Here is a 15,538-nt window from a genome sequence, read left to right as displayed (position 1 = left end):
CCTCCCCATCCCCCCTGTCTCTTTTTCTCGCCTCTCAGGTTCTATCTCTTTAGTCTCTACCCTCCTACAGTTATAATTACGAATCTGTATGTCAGTTCCCACCCATCTGAATAGTCTCTGTTTACCCTGAGACATAACGCTTTGCTGTTTCTCTGCATTGTGGGAACCACATGTTCCTTATTTTAAGGTTATGTATCTGTTATCGGTAATGTTATGTTAGACAGAACAGCCCATCCCATGTAAGGGGGAAGGCTGCAGTAATGTTTGTAACCTGTAAAGTTTATACCCTGAAAATTAAAATAAACAATTTAAAAAAAAAAAAAAAAGTCAGTGAGTTTCTAGACTCCTGAAAGACCCTTGCATCTTTCATCCAGTGCTGCACTGACGTGTCTGGATTCTGAGTCATGGGGAAAGCAAAAGAATTGTCAAAGGATCTGCGGGAAAAGGTAATTGAACTGTATAAAACAGGAAAGGGATATAAAAAGATATCCAAGCAATTGAGAATGCCAATCAGCAGTGTTCAAACTCTAATTAATTAAGAAGTGGAAACCAAATCACGGTCAGGTAGACCAACAAAAATTTCAGCCACAACTGCCAGGAAAATTGTTCGGGATGCAAATAAAAATCCACAAATAACTTCAGCTGAAATACAGGACTCTCTGAAAAAAAGTGGTGTGGTTGTTTCAAGATGCACAATAAGGAGGCATTTGAAGAAAAATGGGCTGCATGGTCGAGTCGCCAGAAGAAAGCCATTACTACGCAAATGCCACAAAGCATCCCGCTTACAATACTCCAAACAGCACAGAGACAAGCCTCAAAACTTCTGGAACAAAGTCATTTGGAGTGATAAGACCAAAATTGAACTTTTTGGCCACAACCATAAACGTTACATTTGGAGAGGAGTCAACAAGGCCTATGATGAAAGGTACACCTTTCCTACTGTGAAACACGGAGGTGGATCGCTGATGTTTTGGGGATGTGGAAGCTACAAAGGCACTGGAAACTTGGTCAAAATTGATGGCAAGATGAATGCAGCATGTTATCAGAAAATACTGGAGGAAAATTTGCACTCATCAGCCCGGAAGCTGCGCATGGGACGTACTTGGACGTTACAACATGACAATGATCCAAAACACAAGGCCAAGTCGACCTGTCATTGGCTACAGCAGAATAAAGTGAAGGTTCTGGGGTGGCCATCTCAGTCTCCTGACCTCAATATCATTGAGCCACTCTGGTGAGATCTCAAACGTGCAGTTCATGCAAGACAGCCCAAGAATTTACAGGAACTGGAGGCTTTTTGCCAAGAAGAATGGGCAGCTTTACCATCTGAGAAAATAAAGAGCCTCATCCACAACTACCACAAAAGACTTCAAGCTGTAATTGATGTTAAAGGGGGCAATACACAGTATTAAGAACTGGGGTATGTAAACTTTTGATCAGGGTCATTTGGGTAGTTTCTGTTGTCATTATTATTTAAAAAGAGTAAACACAGTTGTTTGACAATAAATGGCTACACCCAACCACTAACCATGAGTGAAAGAAAAGTTTGTGAGTTATCATTCATATTCTCTGACAAATGGCCAGAAAACCACAAATTCTGCTAGGGTATGTAAACTTATGAGCACAACTGTAGTTAGCAGACATATTAAACTACAAACTGATAAAGTTTCAAATAAATGTTGCATATTATTTCAGAGTTATGAGCATTTAGGCATTACTTTTTGGACAACCCTTGTATGTATCAAGATTTTGGAGAGAGATAAAGTATTGGCCAATCAGCTTCTAACTGCCATTTTATAGGCTGTGTTCGAAAAACGACAAGAGAGGATTACTACTTTATCTCTCTCCAACGTTTGATACATTTTGCCCTATGGGGGGGACTCAGCCTCGAAAATGCAGTAATTTAGAGCAATTTGACTTTTCGCGGCTGCTGCCAGAAAAGTGCAGTGAAAAGCAGCTTTTGGCGGGTATACACGCTCCTGCAATTCAAACCTATCATATTACAAATTTGTGAAAGCGGGATTTGTGTGATAATTCTTGACTGCAAAACCAGAGAAAAGTGTAAGTCAACATGGGTAAATCTGCCTGTACAACAAAAAAGGCAAAACTAATATAGGAAAACGATAGAAGTCTGTGAATGTGTGTACATGTGGTAGGGAAAATAGATTGTAAGCTCCACTGGTGCAGGGACTGATGTGAATGGCCAAATATTCTCTGTAAAACGTTGCGGAATATGTGTGTGCTATATAAATAACTGGTAATAAAATAAATAAATAGTGGTCATAATTAAAAAAAAAAAAATTGTGATACTTACATTGGGTCAAATGGTTGTTACCTGTATATGCATTTTGTTTTTTAAATGTTAGAAAGCAAGTGTTTTTCAGCAAAGTGCTCAAATTAAAATGGGGCTACATAAAAATGTGTATAAGTTTATATACCTGTCCCATACCTTATATACCAATTTTCATCCTTTTACAATTTTTGACCCACAAAATTACAGTTCATTATTGGTAAATTAAAAATAATTAAAAACTTGAAAGTGCCTAATTAGTCAATCAGGGAGGTGTCCCAGGGGTTCTGAAACAAATCCCGTCATTTCCCACCGTAAAACGTGGTGGTCGCGGGTCATTTTTAACGCACAGTTCAATAGTGGCTTTTCGTGGGTTGCCATAAAACCTCTGCAAAATGTCTGCAAATATAACTTTAAAAAAAATTGTTGCTGCATTGAGAAACTTCATAATGTTAGTATTGTCAGCTAGCTGTCCCATACACTCAGACTGTTCCCTAAAAGATCATATTACATTGCTGATCATAACCATAAGCCGTCTCCACAGAACACATTCAGGGTTATTGATTGCAAATATTCATGTCTGCATAATCTGGCTGGATATTAATGTTTCCAGGGAATCCGCTAATGCCTGACCGGGCGCTATGCCAGGAGTACAGAAACATGGAAAATTACTATTTTCATCTAGGAGAGCCAGAATAATGCACTAACCTTTTATTTTCTGTGTGTCCTTGTGCTGCAAATGGTAGTGTTGTTATTTTAGCTGAACAGTTTGCTCATCTGGTTGGCTACACTCTGTTCCGACTTTTTGTCTCGCTCGATTCTGATTTTTTGTTTAGTTATGGCAATACAAACTATAGGGGATACAGCACATCCCCAACAAAGGAGGTTTCAGTTATTTTCAGTGGTGAGTACAGAGGTGTAACTAGGTCCCAGGGCAAATAAAACAAATTGCGCCCCTTGAAAGTTGTCCTTTCAGACTCTTCTACGTATTGGTACTCAAATACACAGTGAAAACAGAAATTATGGTAGGCTAAACATTGCTATGACTGCTGCGGAATGGACCTCTTAAGTGAAATGTTTTAGATTAGAACACCTGCACTGGTGAAAAGCTCTATGTAGATTGTCACCCATGCTGGGCTCCCAGTGCCGGCATAGCGAGGTCAACGTACAGTAGTCAAGCTGAAGCTTTGCCTACACTTGAAGGTAGGCAACTATGGAACCTTGTATTGACGCCATGCAATGCTCTTTACCTTGGTGTCCTAGCACCCAGGGCATGTGTTCCACTTGCCCCGCCCTTGTTACCAGTGGTGGATTCCCACTAGACATGTGCCTAGGGGCGGTACTTGCTGGAGGGCGGCACACCAGGCTGATGAGGTCAGGTGATTTTTTTTTTGTGTCATTACAAACTATTTTTAAAATATTTTATTTTGCAACTTAATGGAGTGGGACAATGGGCAGCAAATTGAGGTCCAGGAGGTGGTAGTAGGGTGAGGTTGGAGAGTATGTATAACACAGCGCTCAGTCCCTGATAATTGAACTTATGGGGTGTCAGTGTTCACCTTATCTATGCAATCTTGATTATAATATTATGTCACAGGTGTGAATCATAGATTGTATTGATGTCAAACAGATAATAATAACTTAAGGTATCAATTAAACTTTTATTGGGGAGTCACAGTGCTCCTCCCAGACACTTTGTTAATACTATGGGTTATCCTTAAATTGTTCAGGGTTAATTCTGTCCATGCAAATTGCGTGAATTTTCTCCTGTAAATGACTTTTAATAATCTCTGACCATTATCATAGGCCCGCAAAGCAAATGATCCAATCAACAAAATATAGAAATAAAAATAAATAAAAGAATTCAATTGCTGATCGCAAATGTACTTGTTGAATGTGATGTTCCGCCCTAGATAGAGCCGTCTTTAGTCCTGCTAACCGCAGCAGATTCTTGGGTATAAAATAGAAATGCAGGTATACGTTGGGGGATATATGTTCTGGGGGTGCGGCGTCCCGTAACCCTCAGGTGCATATACTTACCCTTCTTCTTCTGGTCGTCCTTGTCTTTCGTCCCCCGCTGTGCTTGCTTGTCCCTCCGTCTCGCTCCCCGGCCGGTGTAGAACCTCTGTGTGCAACCTGCACACCGATGCGCGGACCTCCGGGATGACGAGATCACCGGCGGCTACGGCACTTCCGGGTACTGTTAGCCTGTTGTAGGCATTCAGTCCCCGGCGCGCTGCAGCACTGACGGCGGCTCTACTTCACTAGCCAGTGAAGGAGACTGTAGGATCGGGAAGCGGTTGATGCTGTCAGCGGATCTTTTAAAGATGATAAATGTTAGATCATGTCGTGTTCCTCCAACGCGTTTCAGCCTTAATTGGCCTTCCTCTGGGAGCAGTGTATCAATTAGTGCTGTATGGGACACCTTATATGGTCCCTCCTAATTTCTGATTGGCTGTAATTGATTGAATAAATGTTGGTTGGAGCTGCTTTGGTGGTCTTGAGTCATCTGGACAGGCCCCTGAAATAAAGGGGGCAGTGACATAAATGGGGGGGGGGGGGATCGAGGTGTGGCACCCAATAATGTACCAAGGGGTGGCCTGATTCCCTAGATCCGCCCCTACTTGTTACTCCACTGGTTGAATACAATATTTAGGGGCACTTTGTTACAGTGCATTTTTATCTGTTTGCGTCCCAAACCTAGAACACCACATCCCTAACATGACTTGCCCATGGCACATGCTCATAATTCCATTGTAAACAAATACACTGTATTTTCCTTCAGTACATTCTAGACTCGTAGTACAGAAGAAGATATTGTGCAGTTTCCCTACATGGGTAAAATAAGTACAGATCATGAGATCAGCAGACAGCGAAGCTGAAATAAAAAGATCTGGAGCAAAGACCTGGAATAACTGAGCACAAACCTGCTACCGTTTGCAGTGCATCAAATATATGGGCGGATTATGAGATGGACATTGCCACGCTGGTACCTTTTGAGTGGCTGTGTGTCTCTGTATGCAACCACTTTCCGTGACACGCTCATAATCCACCATCTCCATGCGCCCGCTAAGCCACCTCCCTGTTCCCGGCCAGGTATGCCCAATACATTTTCAAAACATTTCAGAGTAAATGTGCATCAATCAGAGCTCCAACTCTGGGCCTAATTTAGACCTGATTTTTTGTTAGCAGATGGTCAAAACCATGTGCACTACAGGGGGGCAGATATAACATTTGCAGAGAGAGTTAGATTTGGGTGGGTTATATTGTTTCTGTGCAGGGTAAATACTGCTCCTTTATTTCTCTGACGTCCTAGTGGATGCTGGGTACTCCGTAAGGACCATGGGGAATAGACGGGCTCCGCAGGAGACTGGGCACTCTTAAAAGAAAGATTAGGTACTATATCTGGTGTGCACTGGCTCCTCCCTCTATGCCCCTCCTCCAGACCTCAGTTAGAATTTGTGCCCGGCCAGAGCTGGATGCACTCTAGGGGCTCTCCTGAGCTTCCTAGAAAGAAAGTATTTGTTAGGTTTTTTATTTTCAGTGAGATCTGCTGGCAACAGACTCACTGCTACGTGGGACTGAGGGGAGAGAAGCGAACCTACCTGCTTGCAGCTAGCTTGGGCTTCTTAGGCTACTGGACACCATTAGCTCCAGAGGGATCGAACACGGGCCCAGTCCTCGGTCATCCGGTCCCAGAGCCGCGCCGCCGTCCCCCTTGCAGAGCCAGAAGAAACGAAGAGAAGTTGAAAATCGGCGGCTGAAGACTCCGGTCTTCATTAAGGTAGCGCACAGCACTGCAGCTGTGCGCCATTGCTCCCTCTGCACACCACACACTCCGGTCACTGATGGGTGCAGGGCGCTGGGGGGGGGGGGGGCGCCCTGGGCAGCAATTAGAGTACCTTACATGGCTAAATAGCACATAATACAGCTAATATACTGTATATGTGCATAATCCCCCGCCATAAAGCATATAAAAAAGCGGGAGAAGTCCGCTGAGAAAGGGACGGGGCTATCTTCCTCAGCACACGGGCGCCATTTTCTCTTCACAGCTCCGCTGGAAGGCAGCTCCCCAGGCTCTCTCCTGCAGTTTCCAGGCTTCAAGGGTAACAAAGAGAGGGGGGGCACTAAATTTAGGCGCAAACTGTGTAAAATAAGCTGCTATAGGGAAAAATCACTCACTTTAGTGTAAATCCCTGGTTATATAGCGCTGTGGTGTGTGCTGGCATACTCTCTCTCTGTCTTCCCAAAGGACTTTGTGGGGTCCTGTCCTCAGTCAGAGCATTCCCTGTGTGTGTGTGCGGTGTCGGTACGGCTGTGTCGACATGTTTGATGAGGACGCTTACATGGAGGCGGAGCAGGAGCCGATAAGTGGGATGTCGCCCCCTGCGGGGCCGACACCAGAGTGGATGGATATGTGGAAGGTATTAACCGACAGTGTCAACTCCTTGCATAAAAGGTTCGATGACGTAACAGCTTTGGGACAGCCGGCATCTCAGCCCGCGCCTGCCCAAACGTCTCAGAGGCCATCAGGGGCTCAAAAACGCCCGCTACCTCAGATGGCAGACACAGATGTCGACACGGAGTCTGACTCCAGTGTCGACGAGGATGAGACAAATGTACAATCCACAAGGGCCATCTGATGTATGATTACGGCAATGAAAAATGTGTTGCACATTTCTGACATTAACCCGGTTACCACAAAAAAGGGTATTATGTTTGGGGAGAAAAAGCAGCCAGTGACTTTTCCCCCATCTGATGAGTTAAATGAATTGTGTGAAGAAGCGTGGTGTTCCCCAGATAAGAAACTAGTGATTTCTAAGCGGTTACTAATGGCGTACCCTTTCCCGCCAACGGATAGGTTACGCTGGGAGACATCCCCTAGGGTGGACAAGGCGCTCACACGCTTATCAAAAATGGTGGCACTGCCGTCTCAGGATACGGCCGCCTTAAAGGAGCCTGCAGATAGAAAGCAGGAGGCTATCCTGAAGTCTGTGTATACACACTCAGGTACTATACTGAGACCTACTATTGCTTCAGCATGGATGTGTAGTGCTGCAGCATGGTCTGATTCCCTGTCAGATAACATTGATTCCCTTGACAGGGATACTATTTTGCTAACTATAGAGCATATTAAAGACGTAGTCTTATATATGAGAGATGCACAGATGGACATTTGCCGGCTGGCATCTAGAATTAATGCAATGTCCATTTCTGCCAGGAGAGTATTATGGACTCGGCAGTGGACAGGTGATGCTGATTCTAAAAGGCACATGGAAGTTTTGCCTTATAAGGGTGAGGAATTGTTTGGGGACGGTCTCTCGGACCTCATGTCCACAGCAACAGCTGGGAAATCGACTTTTTTACCTCAGGTTCCCTCACAGCCTAAGAAAGCACCGTATTATCAAGTACAGTCCTTTCGGCCTCAGAAAGGCAAGCGGGTCAGAGGCGCGTCCTTTCTGCCCAGAGGCAGGGGTAGAGGGAAAAAGCTGCACCAGACCGCCAGTTCCCAGGAACAAATATCCTCCCCTGCTTCCACTAAGTCCACCGCATGATGCTGGGGCTCCACAGGTGGAGCCAGGTGCGGTGGGGGCCCGTCTCCGGAACTTCAGCGACCAGTGGGTTCGCTCACAGGTGGATCTCTGGGTTCTACAGGTATCTCAGGGATACAAGCTGGAGTTCGAGACGTCTCCCCCTCGCCGTTACCTCAAATCAGCCTTGCCTGCTACTCCCAAGGAAAGGGAGGTAGTACTGGCGGCAATTCACAAGCTGTACCTCCAGCAGGTGATAATCAAAGTTCCTCTCCTTCAACAGGGACGAGGTTACTATTCCACAATGTTTGTGATACCGAAACCAGACGGTTCGGTGAGACCCATTCTAAACTTAAAATCCTTGAACACTTATATAAGGAAGTTCAAGTTCAAAATAGAATCGCTCAGGGCGGTTATTGCAAGCCTGGAAGAGGGGGATTTTATGGTGTCACTGGACATCATGGATGCTTACCTACATGTCCCCATTTACCCACCTCACCAGGAGTACCTCAAGGTTGTGGTACAGAACTGCCATTACCAATTCCAGACGTTGCCGTTGGGTCTGTCCACGGCACCGAGGGTGTGTACCAAGGTAATGGCCGAAATGATGATACTACTTCGAAAGAAGGGAGTTATAATTATCCCGTACTTGGACGATCTCCTTATAAAGGCGAGGTCCAAGGAGCAGTTGTTCATCGGTGTAGCACTATCTCAGGAAGTGCTACAACAGCACGGCTGGATTCTGAATATCCCAAAGTCGCAGCTGGTTCCTACGACGCGTCTGCTGATATTGGGCATGTTTCTGGACACAGAACAGAAGAAGGAGTTTCTCCCGGAGGAGAAGGCCAAGGAGTTGTCATCTCTGGTCAGAGACCTCCTGAAACCAAAACAGATGTCGGTGCATCATTGCACGCGAGTCCTGGGAAAGATGGTAGCTTCTTACGAAGCAATTCCCTTCGGCAGGTTCCATGCAAGGAACTTTCAGTGGGACCTATTAGTTAAGTGAGGATCGCATCTTCAGATGCATCGGCTGATCACCCTGTCTCCGAGGGCTAGGGTGTCTCTGCTGTGGTGGCTGCAGAGTGCTCATCTTCTCGAGGGCCGCAGATTCGGCATTCAGGACTGGGTCCTGGTGACCACGGATGCAAGCCTCCGAGGTTGGGGAGCAGTCGCTCAGGGAAGAAACTTCTAAGGACGATGGTCGAGTCAGGAGACTTCCCTACACATAAATATTCTGGACCTAAGGGCCATTTACAATGCCCTAAGTCAAGCAGAACCCCTGCTTCAAAACCAGCCGGTGCTGATTCAGTCAGACAACATCACGGCTGTCGCCCATGTAAACCGACAAGGCGGCACAAGAAGCAGGATGGCGTTGGCAGAAGCCACAAGGATTCTCCGATGGGCGGAGAATCACGTGCTAACACTGTCAGCAGTGTTCATTCCGGGTGTGGAAAACTAGGAAGCAGACTTCCTCAGCAGGCACGACCTCCACCCGGGAGAGTGGGGACTTTATCCAGAAGTCTTCACGCAGATTGTAGACCGTTGGGAACGGCCACAGGTGGACATGATGGCGTCCCGCCTCAACAAAAAGCTAAAAAAGTATTGCGCCAGGTCAAGAGACCCTCATCCGATAGCTGTGGACGCACTAGTGACACCGTGGGTGTACCAGTCGGTTTATGTGTTCCCTCCTCTTCCTCTCATACCCAAGGTACGGAGGATAGTAAGTAAGAAAGGAGTAAGAACTATACTCGTAGTTCCGGTTTGGCCAAGAAGAACTTTGTACCCAGAACTACAAGAAATGATCTCGGAGGACCCATGGCCTCTGTCTCTCAGACAGGACCTGTTACTGCAGGGGCCCTGTCTGTTCCAAGACTTACCGCGGCTGCGTTTGAAGGCTTGGCGGTTGAACGCCGGATCCTAACGGAAAAGGGCGTTCCAGATGAAGTGATTCCTACGCTGTTCAAGGCTAGGAAAGACGCTGCCTGAAGTTCAGACGTTGTTAAGGGAGTGCTGCATATTCAGCCCCTTTTTTGTGCCTCCAGTGGCACCTTGGGATCTCAACGTAGTGTTGGATTTCCTAAAATCACATTGTTTTGAGCCACTTCAGACCGTGGAGTTGAAGTATCTCACGTGGAAAGTGGTCATGCCGTTGGCCTTGGCTTCGGCTAGGCGTGTGTCAGAATTGGCGGCTTTGTCATGTAAAAGCCCTTATCTGATCTTCCATATGGACAGGGCAGAATTGAGGACTCGTACCCAATTTCTTCCTAAGGTGGTATCAGCGTTTCATTTGAACCAACCTATTGTGGTGCCTGCGGCTACTCGGGACTTGGAGGATTCCAAGTTGCTGGACGTAGTCCGGGCCCTGAAAATCTATGTTTCCAGGACGGCTAGAGTCAGAAAAACTGACTCGCTGTTTATCCTGCATGCACCCAACAAGCTGGGTGCTCCTGCTTCTAAAAGCAGACTATTGCTCGCTGGATCTGTACCATGATTCAACTTGCACATTCTGCGGCTGGACTGCCGCATCCTAAATCAGTCAAAGCCCATTCCACGAGGAAGGTGGGCTCTTCTTGGGCGGCTGCCCGAGGGGTCTCGGCTTTACAACTTGGCCGAGCAGCTACCTGGTCGGGGTCAAACAAGTTTGCAAAATTCAACAAGTTTGATACCCTGGCTGAGGAGGACCTTGAGTTTGCTCATTCGGTGCTGCAGAGTCATCCGCACTCTCCCGCCCGTTTGGGAGCTTTGGTATAATCTCCATGGTCCTTACGGAGTACCCAGCATCCACTAGGACGTCAGAGAAAATAAGAATTTACTCACCGGTAAATCTATTTCTCGTAGTCCGTAGTGGATGCTGGGAGCCCGTCCCAAGTGCGGACTTCTGCAATACTTGTATATAGTTATTGCTTAACTATAGGGTTATTGTTCTGAGCCATCTCTTGAATGAGGCTCAGCGATTGTTCATACTGTTAACTGGGTATAGTTATCACAAGTTGTACGGTGTGATTGGTGTGGCTGGTATGAGTCTTACCCTGGATTCCAAATCCTTTCCTAGTAATGTCAGCTCTTCCGGGCACAGTTTCCCTAACTGAGGTCTGGAGGAGGGGCATAGAGGGAGGAGCCAGTGCACACCAGATATAGTACCTAATCTTTCTTTTAAGAGTGCCCAGTCTCCTGCGTAGCCCGTCTATTCCCCATGGTCCTTACGGAGTACCCAGCATCCACTACGGACTACGAGAAATAGAATTACCGGTGAGTAAATTCTTATTTTTTACACTGCAATTTTAGTGTGAGCACACCCCACCCAAATCTAACTCTCTCTGCACATGTTATATCTGCCCCCCCCCCCTGCAGTGCACATGATTTTCTCCATCTGCTAACAAAGTTGCTGCTATGATCAGGTCTGAATTAGGCCCTCTATGCGCACGCTTTCTGGACACATGCGCAGAAGAAAATAATTGCCCCGCTGTGTCTGACAGAGCACTGTTACAACTTAGATGTGTGGGAAATGCAATTAAAATACATATATAAAACATATAAAATATTCTAGAAATAATGAGATCTAAAATGACTGAAGCATGTCATTATGTATATTAATAAATTGTAGACTATTATGTACTTATGTTTGCTTTTAGATGGGTGTTTTCTGACGTCTTTAACTTGTAACAGCCCTTCTTTATTCTTTGTTTTTGGTAGCTTCATCGTGATCAGATAGGCAGAACCCTCCCAACAGGAGCAGTGATCTTGTTTGGTGGATTTTGACTATCAGTGTTGTGGGGGTTTTTTTGTAATGTTTTCTTTATTATGGGGTATATTCAATTGACGTCGAAAGCTGCCGTCTGTCGAAAAGACGGCAGTTTTCGACTTTTTTTTTTAGGTCGGAAGGGGTTCCAACCTATTCAATATTTTCGACAAGTTGAGAAATTCGACTTGTCGAAAAGCACGTGGATCGGCGGTATAGCTGCCGATCCAGGTGCTTGTGTCGAAAACGGTTTTGGCCCCCTTTTCGATCATCTCAGTCCGGACCCAGAGGAGGAGAGTGGGGAGAGCCGCAGGGAGATGGGGGACTGCCGCGGGCAGCCAGAGGAGATCAGCGCTGCAGCAGGATATCACACAGCCGCGCCGCTCACGGCAGCGTCCACCCGGCTCCAGCAAGTTTGCTGGAGCCGGGTGGACACTGCCGTGAGGTCAGGCGGCTGTGTGACATCCTTCTGCAGCACTACTGTAGCGCTGATCTCCTCTGGCTGCCGGCGGCTGTCCCCCGCTGATCTCCCCGTGGCTTCGACCCCCCCTCCCCTCCTCCTCTGGGTTCCTTATCTCAATTCGACTTGAAACAGTCGAATTGAGATGGGATAAGAAATAGGGGTTGTCTGATCCGTTCCTGACACATGCATGTCGGAATGGATCCGACGCCAATTGAATATACCCCTATATGTTGGTTGATATTGGTTATATTATAGCGTAGTGCCCAGACATACATTACCTGTACCTGTACAGGTTTAGATGTATAAGGAAGTGCCAGGAATTGTATCTAGCACACAGATAGGAGATGAGCTATAGGCAGATATCAATACTGAATGCCGTAGACCACAATAAAGTTTTATATTTATTTTATTCTCAGGGATCCGGCAAAATACTGTGTTCTCTTGTGAAGCTCACAACTCCAAGGGGGTCTCATCATCTAGAGCTGCTATTGTTCATGTCAAAGGTGAGTGTTTATGAAATAATTTTTTTTCATGAAATCATTATCGGACAATTTATTTTTATCAGAGATTATATATTGTGTGAATATGGAACTTTCATTGATAGAATTTTAATGGCGACTTTTGTTGAAAGTCAGATGATTGTTGGAGTTGTGTTTTCTCTCTACCACTTTGGCTGCCGTGATGTTAATACACCTTGATGGTACGGCTTCCTGCTCTCCATTGATAAATGGCGTAGCAGGAGCTACTGTACCGGCAGGATATGTGCCTTAAAAATACATCTCCTACTTAGGGACCTATATGTATCAATCGTGTTTTATCCATAAAATTATGTAGAAACTGAAGTTTCTGCAAAATTTTATGTTTTTTGGCTATGTACGAATAGCATAATGCAGAACGCTAATTAGCACTACAGATCGCAGTCCCCATTATTATAAAAGGGGACTTTGATCTGACACCTGTGATCTAAACCATGAACAGCAAAGTTTTTCAGAGTTTGGCCACATAAGTTTACACCATCTACAGATGGTGTAAACTCATTTTAGCCTATGGAGGCATGGTACCGTCTTCATATGGTGTAAACACATTTTAGCCTATGGAGGCATGGTACCGTCTTCATATGGTGTAAACGCTTTTTAGCTTATGGAGGCATGGTAGCAGGGGAGAGATCTTTTGATCTCCCTCCTGCAGCCTCCGTCCAGTGCCGGCCCTGATCCCGGAAACGGACACTGTGCGACTACAGTGTCAGGTTCCCCCAGAGGAGTTTTTCGCAAATGTGGAAAATACTTAGCCGGCATTTTGTGGGTATTTCGCGGGGATAGCGGTTATCGCTACCGTTGTCCCTGCGGGTTTCCCCATGTACATAGTGGGGATATATTTTCTTTCGAAATTAAAATATCCATCATGATGCTGAGTGTTAATTAATAATCCTGGCAGTTCCACAATTATTAATAGTTAGGCTCCTTAGTAAATTATTCCGCAGACCTTCTCTGAACGTAACACATAAACGATGTGATTCACGGTTCTGCAGCATATGCTGAATACAGAACTGGTCTTATGCAGTTGTTAAAGGGAACTTTAACATAAACTTTATATGATGTACCAGAACGAAGTTGAAAACAAGTGATAACTCTCTGTAGTTTCCCCTGCGAATACATCTATTTAATAATTCTGTGAGATACTGAAAAAGTATTGCTTATATCTTTATAATAGCTAAATATGACTGGAGAAACTGGCTCAGCCTCCATAGAGCTTGGGCATAACTAGATCTCCACTTGGCATTTTACACTGTTTCAGTCAGCGCAACTGGCCTGACAGGCGCCGCAAAGCTGTCCTCTCTCCCCTCCCCGCCCCAAGGCCCCTAGTACCTTCCAATCTCTAGGTGCTGTTCGAAACCCCCTAGTCAGTTTTCCCGCCGCCTGCGTGGTGTACAGTAGTGACCCTCCTGGCCTCTCAGGCACACTGCGCCCAAACTCCTCCGACTTTCAAGGTTCGGATTTCCTTTTATTTTCATCTATTAATTGTTTATTTCTCCGGCAAGGTCCACAGGTTATCCACAGGATAACATTGGGATATGATGAAGCAACAGCGGATTTGCACCAATTGGTCAAAGCTTTTCGGCCTCCCAGCATGCAACGGGCCCGTCCATATATCCCCGCCTCCTGGCTCAGGCAAATCAGTTTTTTGTTTGCTGCCGCAGGAGCCAGACCATGCTCAGAGGGCTGCTGGTTTTTAGCAGCCCTAAGCTTTCTTATTTTATTTTTATAGTCTTATTATTTTTTCTTGTGATCTTTCTAAAAAGCGTCTTATACGTACCTTAGAAAGAGTCGCTCCAACAACTCTCCACGGGGTCGCGACAAGGCTTACCCACGAGTACAGTGCTGTTTCGGCGGGCGTTTGTGTCGAATATACTAGCAGGTCCAGCAGACATTACCAGGCAGTGGCCAGAGCATGGAGAGAAGGTAAGGCATCGTTTCTGCTTAGAAGGGGAATACGGACATAGCCGCACTGTTTTTGGAGGAGACTACCAAACAGTCGCTGATGCGGCTGCCACCTCGGGTGCACCAGCGCTAGGCCTTAGGGATCATAGGCTCCAGGAATAGTATGAGGCCGCAATCCCTAGGGTTGATGTCAGCAGTGGGGAGTCGGACGCTCTCCTGGTCGCCCCACCCTCCGGTTCATGACCGGTTTCCTCCAAGTCTCCCGCCATGAACTGTTTTCCATCTCAGACGCTGTATACGAAGGGGTCCCAGTTGCAGCATAGGCAGCTGTGTAACTGGTGCGTCTTTGTTCACTGAGCATCTGTGTTCACTATAGGTTCATGGAGCGACAGTGTACACTAGTATCTGTCTGGATCAACTCAGCGTTAGCAAATGTATTGATCAGTCCTGGAAGCGGGGTGAGTCTCCCTGTATCCCACTCTATTGAGTATGGGTAATACAGCACTAAGTCTATCTCTACTTTTTAAGTACGAATAGTTAGATAAGGGCCTATTGCATATGAGTCTGTATACTATTACTGTTGTTTCTTTCGCCATGCGTCTGAATACGGTAGATCTGTTTAAACATTATTCAGTCATATGTTCTCCAACATACAGTACTTGAAATGTAGTTGATGTGCTCACATGGCTTATTATACTAATGTATAACATGTGACTGACTGCTAGTGTGATTGCTGACTTTACTATACATTGTCAGTTTTTTATTATTCCGATCCTCAATGCTGGTGCGTGAGTAGGGTCGGATTGTATGTCATTTTAAAAAGCTTAAAGTGATTACAGTCACAAATTGTGTAGTACACTGTGGAAGTGTTGATTATTTATCATGTCTAAGAGCGGCAAAGGTGAGGAAGATACACTCATAGCAACACCAACACTCATATCATGTTTGTCTTGCAAAGCTGTGTTATCCTCTCAGGATCTGGTTCAGGATGGTTTGTGTGCAAATTGGTTTAGCTTTCACCAGGGTCTCTTCAAAAATAGAAGGCAGATTCATATCTTGATCCACCTTGGGCTATGT

General features: G+C 45.7%; 1 protein-coding gene across 1 annotated transcript in view; it reads left to right on the top strand.

The window, feature by feature from the left end:
* TYRO3 (TYRO3 protein tyrosine kinase) overlaps positions 1 to 15,538 on the top strand; it is a 455,756-nt gene that overhangs the window by 165,002 nt on the left and 275,216 nt on the right. Inside the window, exon 5 of the mRNA XM_063947918.1 lies at positions 12,440 to 12,526. Coding sequence (XP_063803988.1) covers positions 12,440 to 12,526 — 87 coding nt within the window. The remainder of the gene's footprint in view (positions 1 to 12,439; positions 12,527 to 15,538) is intronic.

This window comes from Pseudophryne corroboree, chromosome 12, assembly GCF_028390025.1.
Source record: "Pseudophryne corroboree isolate aPseCor3 chromosome 12, aPseCor3.hap2, whole genome shotgun sequence".
In the NCBI taxonomy this organism is placed as follows: domain Eukaryota; kingdom Metazoa; phylum Chordata; class Amphibia; order Anura; family Myobatrachidae; genus Pseudophryne; species Pseudophryne corroboree.
The sequence above is the reverse complement of the archived record's forward strand: the minus strand, read 5'-3'. Positions and strand labels throughout refer to the sequence as shown.